The 14863-nt window shown below is 44.9% G+C and overlaps 1 protein-coding gene across 1 annotated transcript in view; it reads right to left on the reverse strand.

The window, feature by feature from the left end:
• Positions 1-14863, reverse strand: part of LOC139344246 (LHFPL tetraspan subfamily member 7 protein) — a 115781-nt gene that overhangs the window by 82903 nt on the left and 18015 nt on the right. The window contains exon 2 of the mRNA XM_070982214.1: positions 9872-10010. Within this exon, the coding sequence (XP_070838315.1) occupies positions 9872-10010 (139 nt within the window). The remainder of the gene's footprint in view (positions 1-9871; positions 10011-14863) is intronic.

The raw sequence follows: 14863 nt of genomic DNA on the forward strand, positions 1-14863 counted from the left end.
ATCACTTAAAGATATTAGAATGGTTCAAACCCATGTGGTTTTTGAGAGGGAATATTCAAACGCCATTTTTGTCCAGTTTTGACAGGCCTAAAAGCTACAACCAGAGGTTAGCTAAGAAACAGGAAACAGCTTGCCTGAGTGTACCTGGTAAAACCACAAATTGATGTTTTTATACTGTTTTTTGTCGAGATTAAGCGAACAAGATAAAACGTGTTAATTAGAGAGCTTTGGAGTTTCTGGTAGGTGGACTTTGTTAGCTTTATGCTAAGCTACTTTAAATTTCTTTTTTTGACAAAGCTGTTGAGCTGCGAATGCCAATGATGTAAAAAGGCTGGACTATTCTCTATTTCACAGAGTATATTTACAAGAATTCACAAGTTGGCCGGCGTACATGCATATACACACCTACACGTTGTCCTCAGATGCTGCATTTTTAATTCACTTAGCAGAGCTAACGCATTCATTTTCCTCATGCAAATGAGAAAGTCATAAACACAAGCAAAGCAATAGCAATTGAGCAGCATTGCCTAATCAATCATGGTGTGTGTGTGACAGGTACCGGCGGTCTCAACCCTTCATATTGCCTACAAAAACTAATTCCAAACAACACAGATGGCACAAACAAAAACATGACAACACGGCACAAGCTCTCACTCATCGCCGTGCACTCAAGAGAAGCCTCTGAGCAGAGGATCAATCACTGCATGAGAGGGGAGAGGATAAAACGACATAAGAGAAATGAAACTGAAAGGAAAGCACGAATAAACATGTACAAACCCACACACGCACGCACGCACACACACACACACACACACACACACACACACACACACACACACACACACACACACACACATGCCCGCAAACACTCATCCAAGAGTGTGTGTGTCTGTGTGTGTGTGTGTGTGTGTGTGTGTGTGTGTGTGTGTGTGTGTGTGTGTGTGTGTGTGTGTGTCTGTGTGTGTGTGTGTGTGTTTACGGCTGAGGGCCCAGTGTAAAGGAGTAAAGCAGCTGCAATCCAACAGCCACAGACACAACAATGAGTCATCCTGGCTGTTGTTCATATCAAACAAGCACTAGTGGGAATTCCTGGAAGAAACATACACACACACACACACACACACACACACACACACACACACACACACACACACACACACACACACACACACACACACACACATGCACATGTATTATGTGACCCACTCTGAGCCAATCTGCAACCAGCGACCATCTAGATTTACTTAGCTCAAACACCCAGAGCACACACCTGAGTGCCAGCACAGGTGCGTCTTGTTCCTAATTGCAGAGGCAGGTGTTACCAGAGTTAACGAGTGTATTCTCTTTGCAGTCAGGCTATTCAGTGCACACATCAGATTGTTCCAAAAGTGTCTAGTTCATTGGACCCAAGTGAACTTCAGATGTTGTTTTGTCCAAAATAATTTCAGGTACAACAAAAATTAATTAAGGAGCGATTCAAAGAAAGTGAAACGGGTAATGTGGTCTTATTACAGAGAAACAGCAGCACATCAATAAGCAATTGATTTCCTTAATTTCCTGAGTCTCAACCGTTTATGATCATTACACAAAGATATTACTGAATTGCATACTGATGTTTCAAACTGCAGCACACACCATCTTCCAGACACACGTTTCCCAGAAGCAGCAGCCTCTGGTTTCTGCAGCAAAGTAAGGAAACAGCCCTTAAGTGCAGGATCTGGCTTCCACCTCATCATCTTTGCTCTAAGTTGCAAAATGAAAAAAGCAAAGGGGCCTTCAGAGGTGGAGGGCTCATGTAATATGCATAGTTCTTTCAGTGTGTTTCTGTGTGAATGTGGGCGCGCGTGTATGTGTGTGCGTTTGCCGGGGCATTCATGGCAGAATGACGGAGGAGCAGGAAGAGGATGGAGACAGGAGAGGAATAAGAAACAGGCAAACATGTTGTGGACCCTGCATCGCTTCTCCTCCATCTGACAAAAGTGAAAAGACTGATTCGGTCCACCAGAACAAATATGAAAAAGTCTCAGAAAAATGAAGAGCAGCAATTCCCCCACCTTTCCTTTGAGTCTGTCTCCGTTCATCTTCCTCCTGTCCTCCATCAACAGGGCATTTGTTGCTTGTTACTGTGACACAATTGTATGGTGTAACTACATGCTAGGACAGTTTCAGTGTGTGTGTGTGTGTGTGTGTGTCTGTGTGTGTGTGTGTGTGTGTGTGTGTGTGTGTGTGTGTGTGTGTGTGTGGAAGGATAATCAAAGTGTTTCCAGCATATACAGAAGATAAGGAAGGTTAATTAATATTGTAAAGAACATTAATATCAGAGGGAAAATTTCTTAAACATGCCAGTTTTCTCGCTTCTTCACATTTGATCTGGAGGAAAGTATCAAAGCACCGGCGCCCTTTCAAAAGGCAACATTAAAGATAGATTAAAAAAACTGTTGATCTCAGGCGGCTGCCTCAACACAAAGTCTATAGGAGATTCTCAAGGAAACCAGGAAAATAGATGACTTGGACAAGATGAAAGTTCAGTCTTAATTACAGTCCGGCTCTAATTGACTGGTGGAACCAATTACTTTGGTTTTTGTGGGTAATGTATCAGCGAGCAAGCAGAGCTGAGTGCCACCGTGCCCATAATTACAATATCAGATTTGACCAATGAGTGAGCTCAGCATACAGAAAGGCAAAAACACACACAGGCTTTGATTCATAAGTAGACATTAAGCCCAGTTTATCCATTTGCAATGATGAGAAATGCCGTAATAAAGCAGGGTACATATCAGTGAATGAATCAAACATGTTGCATGTTTGGAAATGCTTTGTCAAGTTGGGCTGAGTGCAGATGAAGTGGCTGCGTAATGTTGCTCCAGTAAATATGAATGATTTCTGCGTAAATCTGCGCCTGCCCTGTTTGATTAATGAGATTTGTTAAACTACAGAACAAACCAGAAGAAAATGTTCAGATTGCGGCATGTGTGTCAGAGGGGTGGAGGGAGCAGCGATGGCGAGATGTGACCAATCCCATTACTGTCAACAACAAGAGCAAAACACAGCTCTGATTATACAAAAAGTGACACACACACACACACACACACACACACACACACACACACACACACACAAACACTCTGACAGACAAGACGCACATCTATGTTTAATGTCTATTGTCAGCACCCTTGAGTCACAGGTGAAGAGGTTACAATGTCAGCATCACACTGCATCCAAACTGGGTCACGTTCTGTCTGCGCGCACACACACACACACACACACACACACACACACACACACACACACACACACACACACACACACACACACACACACACACACAGCGTGAGCAGAGCAAAGACTTGTGCACAGAAGCTAAATCGACTTTTCTGTCCTTGATTTCTTTGGTAGATCATGAGATTCGGCGGTTCTCCCTACAAAAAATGTCTTTTGAGGTGTGTGAGAGCCTTCGAGCCGGCCGACTCATGATGAAACGGAATGAAATATAAGTGATTGACAGAAAACAAGCAAAAAGAGGTTTGGAGTACTGATTGTGATGAAGACGTGCTTATAGGAAATACTCCGTGAGAGGAGTTAAAAAGGATGAGAGCAAAACTTGGATGGAAGATGGAGGAGTGACAGGTCAGAAGAAGGAGCATGGATTTACTCCACGCACAAACTCTCAGAAGCACAGCATATTAAATGAGATGGAAGCAGCCTGGAGGGCGGAGCAGAAATGAAAGACTCCAAAACAACGGCTGGCAAGGAATCTCTGAGCGAGGCGCTTGACCTGAAGTTGTTCCCATCACACAGAAATACGGAAAACTGGACAGGAATTGCTTCGTTTTGCGCCTGGAGGCAGCTGGAAGGAGTTCAAAGATGGCAGAGATAATCAAATAATGCTCCAGTAATGTTTGCTCTCTAAGAAAAGTTATCTCGCTCAGTCTGAGACTTTCTCCAGGAAAACGCTTCAGAATACTAATGGTGACATGAATGATGGGCCAATCATCTTTCCTCCCGCAGTGATGAAAGAAAAAAAAAAGTGTAATTTAATTTTTGGAGGGACACATTCTGCTAATAGGGTCTGCCACTCCACTCCAGCCTGATATGGAAAATTTATTCGTCTGAATTGGAAAGGTGATTGACAGCTGGCACAGGTACCATATGGGCTCCGGCGGCGACAGCAGCACTGAAATAACACAGCAGGTGCTTTGATCAAAGCAACTTCCTATTTTCATCACCATGCTTCAGAGGACATCTGCATAGCAGCTTTGCCCAGGGGAACGCTGACACAGCAGGCCGGGCTTCCTTAGCATCAGCACAATGAAACTGGATGTGAGAGTGTGTATGCGTGTGAGGGAACACACATTGCCTTTCCTTCCCCAAGCAGCCAGGGTTGGGGTGAAAGCACTGAAGGACTCTCTGATGGGGATGCAGATAAGAAGGTACAGTTTCAGAGGGCTGCACAGAGGGAATCTTCAAAGGGAAATATTCACCGGGTACAGCCGGGGTTGGATGGAGTTTAGCTGCAAATTAGAAGCCTTTTCAGCCAGAAGACAGTCCACCGAGCGAATGATAACATTCCTTCACAGAGCCAGTTTCCATTCACCCTGCTGCGACTGCAAAATTTGCTCGTTCGGTGTCGAGAATAGTCACAGTGTCATGGCTTTGATTTAATTCAGTCCTGTGGCTGAAACAAAGTACTGTGATATATGCAGATATCAGAAGAATAATTTAGTTGTTACTGATGTTGTTGTACAAGAGGTTGATTTCCCAAGTGCCCACGAGCCATTTAACCTACCTCTGCTCAAAATCGAGGACATATCAAATGCTGCTCTTAATCAGTGGTCGCCCCGCAAGGGTCGCAAAGTAAATCTGAAGGGTTGCATGATAAAGAATCAGCTAGTAAAAAGCACGTCAGCATGCTAACAGATAAAATTCACTAAACTATTACTGCTGTAAAAAATTCCAAATACTAAAAACATTGGTTGCTTCCCAAATTGTATTAGCAAAAAATAAACATTGAGGTTTACATCAAGTCACCAGGCTTTACTCAAAGCACTCGTGCCTACGATGGTCAAATAACATGCCAGGCTTTGTCAACAATAAGGCAAATCCATCCATCCATTTTCAATGCCGCTTATCCCTTTCGGGGTCGCGGGGGGGCCGGAGCCTATCCCAGCTGTCAGGGGGCGAGAGGCGGGGTACACCCTGGACCGGTCGCCAGCCGATCACAGGGCAACATATATAGACAAACAACCATTCACGCTCACACTCACACCTAGGGGCAATTTAGAGTCACCAGTTAACCTAATGAGCATGTTTTTGGCCTGTGGGAGGAAGCCGGAGTACCCGGAGAGAACCCACGCATGCACAGGAAGAACATGCAAACTTCACACAGAAAGGCCCTGCCCAAGCCGGGGATCGAACTGGCCACCTTCTTGCTCCTACCTGCTGTGCCACCGTGCAGCCCAAGGCAAATCCAGATTTACAAAATAAAATTAACTGCTTCTTCAGGACTTCACCTTTAGCTGAGGTGAAACATCATTAGAAAAGGATGTTTCTTCAGTAACTTCTTGTGCTTTCAGCTTTTTTCTTTACTCGCCATCAAGGTAAAAGGTGAAAGGATTTCAACAAGATCTTGACATTTTGAAAAAACACACGGCAATTTTCATGCTGCAGCACATGAAATATTTCGTGCATTGCTGAATGCCTTGTGCAGACACTTTGGGTTTATATACTTTTCTTAAAAAGAAACCAAGAAAAAACAGTGCTGCCCAATTCAGCGCTCACAGTAACGCCAGATTTCAGTTGTAGTTTCCCACTTATTGCAGAGTGCTATTTCTCTCCTTTTATCTCCCCATGTAACAATGAAAAACTGCAAACAACACAAACTTCTCCGACTCTACAGGTAAAAAAAAACAAAAAAACACTTTGCTTCATATCTCTTTCAAGAACAGAAAAACACAGCTTCAAGCGTATCCCTTTCAAGTCCTCAAACCAAGCAACTCCCAGAGAGCCTTTTTCTCACCACCAACATTTTTTTTTTGAAGTGGAATACTACTCTCTTGCAGTCAAATCAATAAAAGTAGCAAAAACACCAGGCAATCAATGCAGCAAATAAAATCTCCAGCGGATTTTTATGTAAGCACATAATGCACATTATCTCCATATGTTAATATGGCTATAACCCTGCAGGAAAACAGCTGAGATTAAGCTTGTATGTGCAGCGAGTGCTTGTACACTCAGCCGAGTGTGACATGTCTTTAGCCCCGAACAGATAACTGCACTGCGAGAATCTGCCTGAGCGTTGTACCACGACAAAACCCCAACGCAGTGTTCAGCTGCTTCTGTCAGCGGGTGAGTCTGGGGAAAATGAGCTGAAAGAGCTGGGGAGATGAGCGAGGAAAGTCACTGTCGCTGAAAACTGGGCTGCTGGAACGTTAGCCATATGGAAATTAAAATGCACTGTGAAATTCTTGTCTTTAATGGGCATTAAATTAGAACGCAGCAATGCTTGTATGTATTTCTTAAACCTGCAAAGTGCATGAGTCTGTATGTTCATGCCTGTCTGTCTGCTCACTCACTCCACACACACACACCAGACCAAAGAGCCGTCCAATCCAATGGATCCTGACCACTAAGAAGAAGTCCATGAAATATGCATGACAGGAGAAAAAGCTCCCCGCCTTCGCACACAGAAATGTTCTACCTCCCTCTCTCTCAAAGCGTAAAACATTGATGGCGGCAGTGCTTGGTGGCGCGGCAGCTGAACCGGCTGGATGAAGCGCTGAGCTCCACCAGTGGTGGGTTAGCAAGTTCACATCTAATTCTGGACTTCACCCACGGGACCAAAGGGCTGAGTAAGAGCTGGGCAGTTTCACCTCAACAAAAGGTTTTTCTTGGTTCAACCCGGCCCTCGGCTGAGCGTGCGTGTGTGCAAGTGAGTGTTTATAGAGCAAGACATGACAGAATGGTTCACATGTAAGGTCATAATGTGCTTTTACTTCTGAGAGAGTGTGCAGACATTCCTGGGTTGAGCCTTCTACTCTCTAGCTGTGTAATAGTAGCAGTGACACAGAAGAAGATGTTGCTGTAAATGGACACAGTGTTTTAGAGGTGAGCTGTATATGACCACAATAGTTGATGCTGTCTTACAGCTCGGTGATGAGTGCAGATTGCAGGGATCGGCAAGAGGTTCAAGAAAAAGGTGATAGTACTTGAATAGCCCTGCTCTATTTCTGCAGCTATCAACAGCCGCCATATTTGGAGAAGGCTCAACTACACCCTTAATTTGGGCTGAATGGTGATCGCGCTCAGATCATCAAACAAAGCCGCCCTTCCCTTCCTATCAGATATTTAAATGATTCATACACTTGAATGACCCCGCCCTGCATTATGTGTATACAAATGAAGCAAGGACCTCACAAAACACAGCCTCACCTTTGCCCTCGTCTGAACATGTTCTAACCGTATTCTGATTTCAAACTTAATCGGGGACCTTAAAAGAAGTTATGATGTGCAAAATGTGCAGGATTTCTCCTCATAATGACGTCAGCTTTCATACAATAAGTGGAGGAACCCACCTTCACACACACACACACACGCACACACACTGTAGAAAACGCAGTGATCAAAGCAGGCATCCCGTCCACCTGCAAAGGGAGAGTTGACAAGCAGCGTCTCGTCAGCCGTTCATTTCTCCCACTCTGCTAGAAAACACGCGCCCTCAAAAGCAACACTGATAATATGCCCACCACAAAGACCGCCATTGTTCTTAATCTGCTTGTTTCAGTTTATCAGCTCTCTTTGGTAGCACACACACACAAATGCACACACTCATACTTGCAATGCTGGGAAAACAAACAGTCTTCTGATCTGCCCTCCTCGGGGCTTTGTGGGCTCTCTGTGAAATCTCCGTCTATCTTGACAAGAGTCGACCTGGAAACGGAACAAAGGCCCGGCTCCTCGCTTCTTATTGTCATTTAGCAAAGTCTGTCGCCACGAAAGGCACACAGCTCTATCGCACAGAACGGGATTACACTCAGAGGCGCGCACGCACATGCACACACATTCACACAGGGAGGCACAGCCACAGACTCCTTCTCATCTTCCCAAAGCAACACTGATCTGATCCTGGAGTCAGACAGAGAAGTATGAGAGTCTGGCCCTGAGCAATAAGCGCAACTTTAAACACACCATTTACCATGATCTGCAAAAGTTCCAGATTTGTCACTAAGGACAAATCTGGGTTCCTCCACTTACTGTATGAAACCTGCCCAATGAATTCAGCCTCTAATTACGCTTAGTTAAACGTCACATGCAAGGATTTAAATTAGCTACTCAATATTCTCAAGGATAGAGGCTACGTAATTTCTGCTGACGCTAAATAAATGAAAGAGGGAAAAAAAATAGCGATTAAGGGTTTGTGGATCAGTTGACCTGAAGAACAGAGTGGGTAGATGAAGCGACTTCAGTCTTAGTAAATTCAAATGGAAAGAAGGTGGAGAAACATGATGAAGAGTCCATGTGCTAGTGGTTCTGTGAGGGTGCTGTGAGCTAAATGCTAACATCAGTATGCTAACACACTTCACTATGTTCAACAACTTACTTTGCTGTGTTACATGTGAACATTTGCTAATTTGCACGAGAGCTGAGGGGAATGACACTAGCTTTGCAAGTATTTGGTCCTGCAAAAATTATACTTTAATTCATTTGTTGCACTTTGTCTAATGACAAAAATAGATCCATCCATCCATCCATCCATCTTCTATGCCGCTTATCCCTTTCGGGGTCGCGGGGGGGCCGGAGCCTATCTCGGCTGTCAACGGGCGAGAGGCGGGGTACACCCTGGACCGGTCGCCAGCCGATCGCAGGGCACATACACACAACCATTCACACTCACACTCACACCTAGGGGCAATTTAGAGTCACCAATCAACCTAATGAGCATGTTTTTGGTCTGTGGGAGGAAGCCGGAGTGCCCGGAGAGAACCCACGCATGCACGGGAAGAACATGCAAACTTCGCACAGAAAGGCCCAACCTGGGAATCGAACCTGCGACCTTCTTGCTGTGAAGCACCACCTGCTGCTGCGCCACCGTGCAGCCCCCAAAATAGATCATTTTGTCATTTTATCGTAAACAGCGCGGTAGGAGCACCAGAAGTGTCGGCTTTTACAGTGTCAGTGGTAAACGTGAAGGTGCAACACCTATACTAACATATGTTGGTATCTAACGCACACAGGAACCATATCCACCAGAAAACATTTGCGCCAACTGCCATTAAAATGGTCCGATGCACAAGGCATTAGTGTGAAGGCCAGTGCTCAGCAGTGACATGAGTCGTGCTGTACTGTGGGTTTTTAAAGCCAAAGCGTCGACATGACTGCGCTTTGTTTACGACGCTACTGCTCTGTTGGAGTGAAAGCGGCAGCCTGATAAGTCACATGTGGCCCTGAACCAATGACCTGTGTTAAGGAGGCATAATTGTCTTTTTACAGCAAGCTCTAAATCTATCCTCGCCTTCCCTTCACAGATTCACCCCTACAGGTATCGTGCAGACTCCGGTTGCCTAGCAGCAGCTGTCCTCGAGTTGTTGCTTTTGTCTTTTTTGTTTTTGTGACTGATGGGCACCGAGTCAGCTCCTTTTTTACAGGTCTGGTAATAGGCAGTGCTATCAATGCTTGTAGCAGAGTGGCTCTAATGGTGAAAGATAGGATAGTGAAGGATGTCTTCTATTTGAGAATCACAGGGACAATGCAAGATGCTGAAATGATGAATTCTGCACAGCTGAAGGACTTCCCAAGTTCAAAAATGTTGCTTATTTCTGTGAGGAATGTCCTCCATCTCTGTTTCTATCCAGTGTAAGTATGCATCTGTACTGACCTGCAGCCATCTGCATGTATCCAGCCAGGGTGCAGATCCTCCTCTCACATCCTCCACTGGGCAGGAAGATTGTGATGATGGCCAACAGGGAGCTGACAGCCAGCAGAGCGCAGCCTCCTGAACAGAGCACCGCACTGGTCTGAAGAACACAAACACAGAACAATTTCATTTTAGCTGCATTTATTCACTGAAAGTCCAGCCGACACCTCCCTGATTGACACTCGCACGGTGGCACATATTCACAACAGGGAGCAAATTCTTTAGTGGAAATCTGCTTGTCGTGTCACGTAGCCACAAACCAATGTGTACATGTTTATCCTCCTGTCAAAGAGTTAGGACTCGTCGCTACATTTGAAGACACTCCCCGAAGCCAAAAGTGTGGGTTTTGGTTGGGTCAGATTGCATAATCTCACAGTCAATCCTCCTAACAGGTTAATGGCTCTCTCAGCTTGAAAACAGCGCTCCACGGCCAAACAACAGGGCTCTGTCCCTATTCATTACATCTTTGCTCAATCACACACACATGCTGGGAGCAGGAGGAGCAAAACAGAGGCAGGAAGCACTACCACACACACATACGCATACACACACAACAGCAGATTCATTCACAACTTTTCTGATGAGCTTTGACTGTAGAAATGTATGCATACTGGTACATACAGCAGCAAGCATAGCAGTGAGGAAGTTGGGTTATTTGATCAAACGTCCTGTCAGTGTTTTCACACAGATCAATGTGCTAAACTGTCCTCTTGAGCTGCTCTCACAGAGGCTCCTGCGAAAGTGTGCATTCCTGGACGAGTGGCAGCTAAGTTTAAAGCCCTGCCGTACGTCAGCCCTGAGGGAGTGTGTGTATGTGTGGGCGTGCAAGCGCGTTTCCCACAACCTGTGTGTCTTTGTGGTGCTGTTTGATCTGCATAACCTCTCAAACTGACTCTCCAGCTTCAATAAAGCTGCCACACATCCTCCTCGACACATTTAGCAGTCAAGTGCTTGGACAAGTGCAGCACACTAACGCAGTCAGAAAACAGAGCCACGCTAGTGATTAGCATGCAGGCGGGGGCGATCGGAGAGAAATGTCTAACATGCACGAGGGAATTGCAGCCCTAAAACACGTGTCATTATGCATGTCCCTGATGTGACTGACGTGAATGGAGGAAGGATGAAAGCAGTGATTTCCATGCCAGACAGAAGATTTAATTAGCTTGTTCTGGGTGTTTGGCAGAAAGGCAGAGAGGGGAGCAGGCGACTATAAGTGCTGTGATGTTGGTGGCAATGGTGATGATTATTCCTTTGACCTTTATTTGTCCAGGTTTGTTGGGCGTGTATGTTTTCCTTCATCGGCGCCCTGCATATGGAAGCAGTGCATTTCTACACAGCTGGGTTACAGATCAGCTCCCCGAGCACTGCTGTGAGCAAAGTGCCTTGCACAAGGGCACCTTGACCATGGCTGTGATACAAAGGAAGGGTGTGTGTAGAATAAGAACAACTCCCTCAGGAGAGTGGTTTTATTGCAAATCATTTTAAGATTATAAATTTAATTTGACGTAATTTATGCTTCAAATGCCATCTTTATTCAGCAGAGTGATCATTTCTCAGTCCTCTAGCAGTGAAGTGTCTGGTGACAATTCTTTCCTTTGTGATGGCAGCTGGGATATTAGCTAAGCTACAATATTAGCCAGGGGACAGCAGATAAGCCTTTTTTTTGTTCAGACCTGTAATAAATGCTTTTTTGGCCATTTGGGGGCAGTGGAAAGTTGATTATTTACACATCCAGGAGATATGTAACAACATTAGCATTCATTTGAAGTTGTGTCCAATATGAACTCACTTTTAGCTCTGTTTTGGTCCTCACCGACTCTTGAGAGAAATATCTGCCTTAAATGCTGTACTACATTTACCAGCTACACTAAGAGTGAACCAAAACAATAAAGTTGCAAGGCATAAAACCAAAACAATGAGCGATAAAATGCTGGAAGCTCCACAGAGCTGAGAGGAACAGCAGATGAGAGCGGTCAGCCTGATTATCAGGGTCAATCAGTACGACTCGTGTGCCCCATTGTTAATAGAAAAACACTGATCATAGCTACTTTAATAAACCATAACAGGGACATAACAAGTAAAGAAACATGCTGCCAATAAGAGCCCTTATCTCTGGCACTCCTGCCACAGCTACTTGTTTTTCTTGTTTTGAACCTGGAGAATACAAGAGGACAGAAAATGCAGCAGCTCACTTGAAGATACAGAGAAGTCATTAACTTCAGAGGTCTTTGTTCGTCTTCCTCTCTCGCTGGAATGATATTCATGTATGCAGAGAAATGTCTCCTTTCCCTCTGTTGCTTCATCTTGGCGTGCCTTGTGGGCTCCCAGTGTGCAGCCTACCTCCCACCCTGCTGCTCTCAATTCACTATGACACATTAAAGGTACATCATGTTTCATATAGGGGAGTGGAGCTTGAGAGGGGGAGGACAGTTATGTTCACATATATAAGGTATAAGCTCTGAGTTAACAATAAAAGACACGTTATGAGTAGTCAGCTGAGCTAAATCCCATAAGGATGATTACCTTAAAAATGCATGACTGGGGGGAAATGAAAAACACATTGAATGACTGTAAATATAAATATTTCCATATGTAAGTTATAAATCCAGCTACTTTTTCTGTATTCTGTCCACTTTTCAGTCACTTCATTATCTGCAAGTATTAATGGATTTATACACATGACATTTTCTGTGTGCCATTTAAACACAACCCAAGGGACTAACAAAGGCTATCAGAGCGCTACACAGCTATTTTTACAGAAACCAACCAACATTTCAATTAGTGGTGCCCCAATTAATCAACTCCCAACACTGCATCTGTGTGTTCTGATGAAACAAACTCATAATCATTACCATTTTTACTTACAGATAATAGCCTACAGAAACATTTTGGAAGCCTTTTTCCTCCAATGTACTTGCGTTGCTCTGTGCACAAGTTAATTTAGTAGAAAATGAGCTGCTAACAGCACTGGTCCTCTCAGTGATGCTTCCTAAATAGATTGTAATTATGTGTTAATAACTGGTCGAGCCACCGCAACAGCTGGAGCTGCAGAGGAAAGCGAGGGCTTGAATGGGGGAAGAAGTTTTCATTTGGCAGACGACAGAATGAGACAGGCAGACATGTCTTACTCTCTTTGTCTTTCGCTTTACTAGAATCTGCAAACTTGATTTGGAAGGTAATCATCTCAGGATATTGTGACTTACGGTATGCTGAGGCACAAAGACACAACTTATAGACCACCACCATAATTAATACAGGCAATACCTGATGGACTTGACCCACGAGCTCCATTTAATTCCACAATAGTAGCAACAGGCCTGGAGCAGCCTTTAATATATCCACACAAGTGTTACAATGCTGATAAAACCAAGGGCTACAGGCTCTGATACACATGTAAGACTACCTGGCTCCATCATAAAGAGGCTTTACAGGTTTCCCACAATAAATGGTCCACATCCTGAGCCTGTTGGAGACCAATAACGGCACCAATACAAAAACCTCCATCCAGCTGCTTTGAGTAATAAAGGGACAGTCTGAAGGGGACTTTTTGATTTCCAATTACATTAAGGAAGTCAGGGATTACACTGTATGGGCCAATGAAATTTCATTGTCTGCTCAATTGGGAGTTACAAGATGGAGACGGCAAGGCATGTCTCATTAAACACACTTTGCCTTTCCAAGCCTGGACTGAATGGCTAAATGTTTCAGCGTAGGCTGCGGGAAATGGAGGATTTCTGCTTGTCAGAAGTGGCAGCGACAGGAGACAGTTAATGCTCACGCCGGCCCTTGACAGAAATAAACCCACTTTACAATCCGATCTGCTTCTTTATGGAGGACAAGAGGTGAAGCGAGACACCGCAGATCCGCCGATAAGCAGACGTGACGAGTTTGCCATATTGCTCGACGGCTCTCTCGTCTGCGTGTGTGCGTTAGTGTGCGTGTTAATGTGTACAGGTACGCAACTGTTGTCTCATCGTCTGTGAGCTCGCCTCGGCCCTCACATCATGAATCAGCTTTCAGCCCAGCGGTCACACCAAAGCCTCAGCCTTGACATGTTCCGCCTCCAGAAGCCCGTTAGCACCGTAACACAGTTTCCCAGAACATCTGGGAGCCAGAGGTGAGGTGCTGCTGCTGCCTCCAAAACAAGGAATCAGAGATTTCCCCTGTCCAGTCCGCTTTCTGTAAACTGTTTCCCTTCCTCTTCACCTTTTCTCTCTTCGCCTGTCGTGTAGCTTCATCATCTTTCAGAGCAACCCTAATCATCCTGCCAGAGCAGTAATACAAAAAGCACCCCCCACCTCTAAATTAATGTGCTGAATAATACATCCGTCTTCCTCAATGATCTTCACCGGGAGGAGAGTGGTGGAGGCAGTGCAGTACAGATAAGTGTGTGTATGTGTGTGTGACGGTCCTCTGAATGGCTGACGAAGCTGTGTGTACGGAATGAATACGAGATGGAGAGGAGATGAGGGAGAGAGGGGAGTGGAGATTAATCACCTGACAAGTGGATGGAGTGTCCATTTGTGCCTCGGGGACAGGCTGCAGATAGGATGTGACATTCAGGAGCACTTAGGAGGACATGGGAGCGCTCATTCCTACTCCAACACACACACACACACACACACACACACACACACACACAGATTCACTAAATGTTTGCATACAAACTAGAGGGGGTCAAACTCAGAGGGAAAGTCTTATTCCTCTAGTTTGGATTGTGATGCGATATTATAAAATCCCACACCAAGTATGATGCTCAGGTGGATTTTCAGGGACAGAACAAACACTTGTTGGTTAACATGTGAAGGCTGGAATAGTTTTGAGATGGATTCATTTTATGGGCAGCAGATGTTGACCAAAACTACAAAAATCAGTTCCAGGATGTAATAATACCAAAGGCTCTATTTTCCAGCTCTCCCTGTCATGTCACGCTGACAGATTGGGAATCCTGGA

This window comes from Chaetodon trifascialis, chromosome 16, assembly GCF_039877785.1.
Source record: "Chaetodon trifascialis isolate fChaTrf1 chromosome 16, fChaTrf1.hap1, whole genome shotgun sequence".
In the NCBI taxonomy this organism is placed as follows: domain Eukaryota; kingdom Metazoa; phylum Chordata; class Actinopteri; order Chaetodontiformes; family Chaetodontidae; genus Chaetodon; species Chaetodon trifascialis.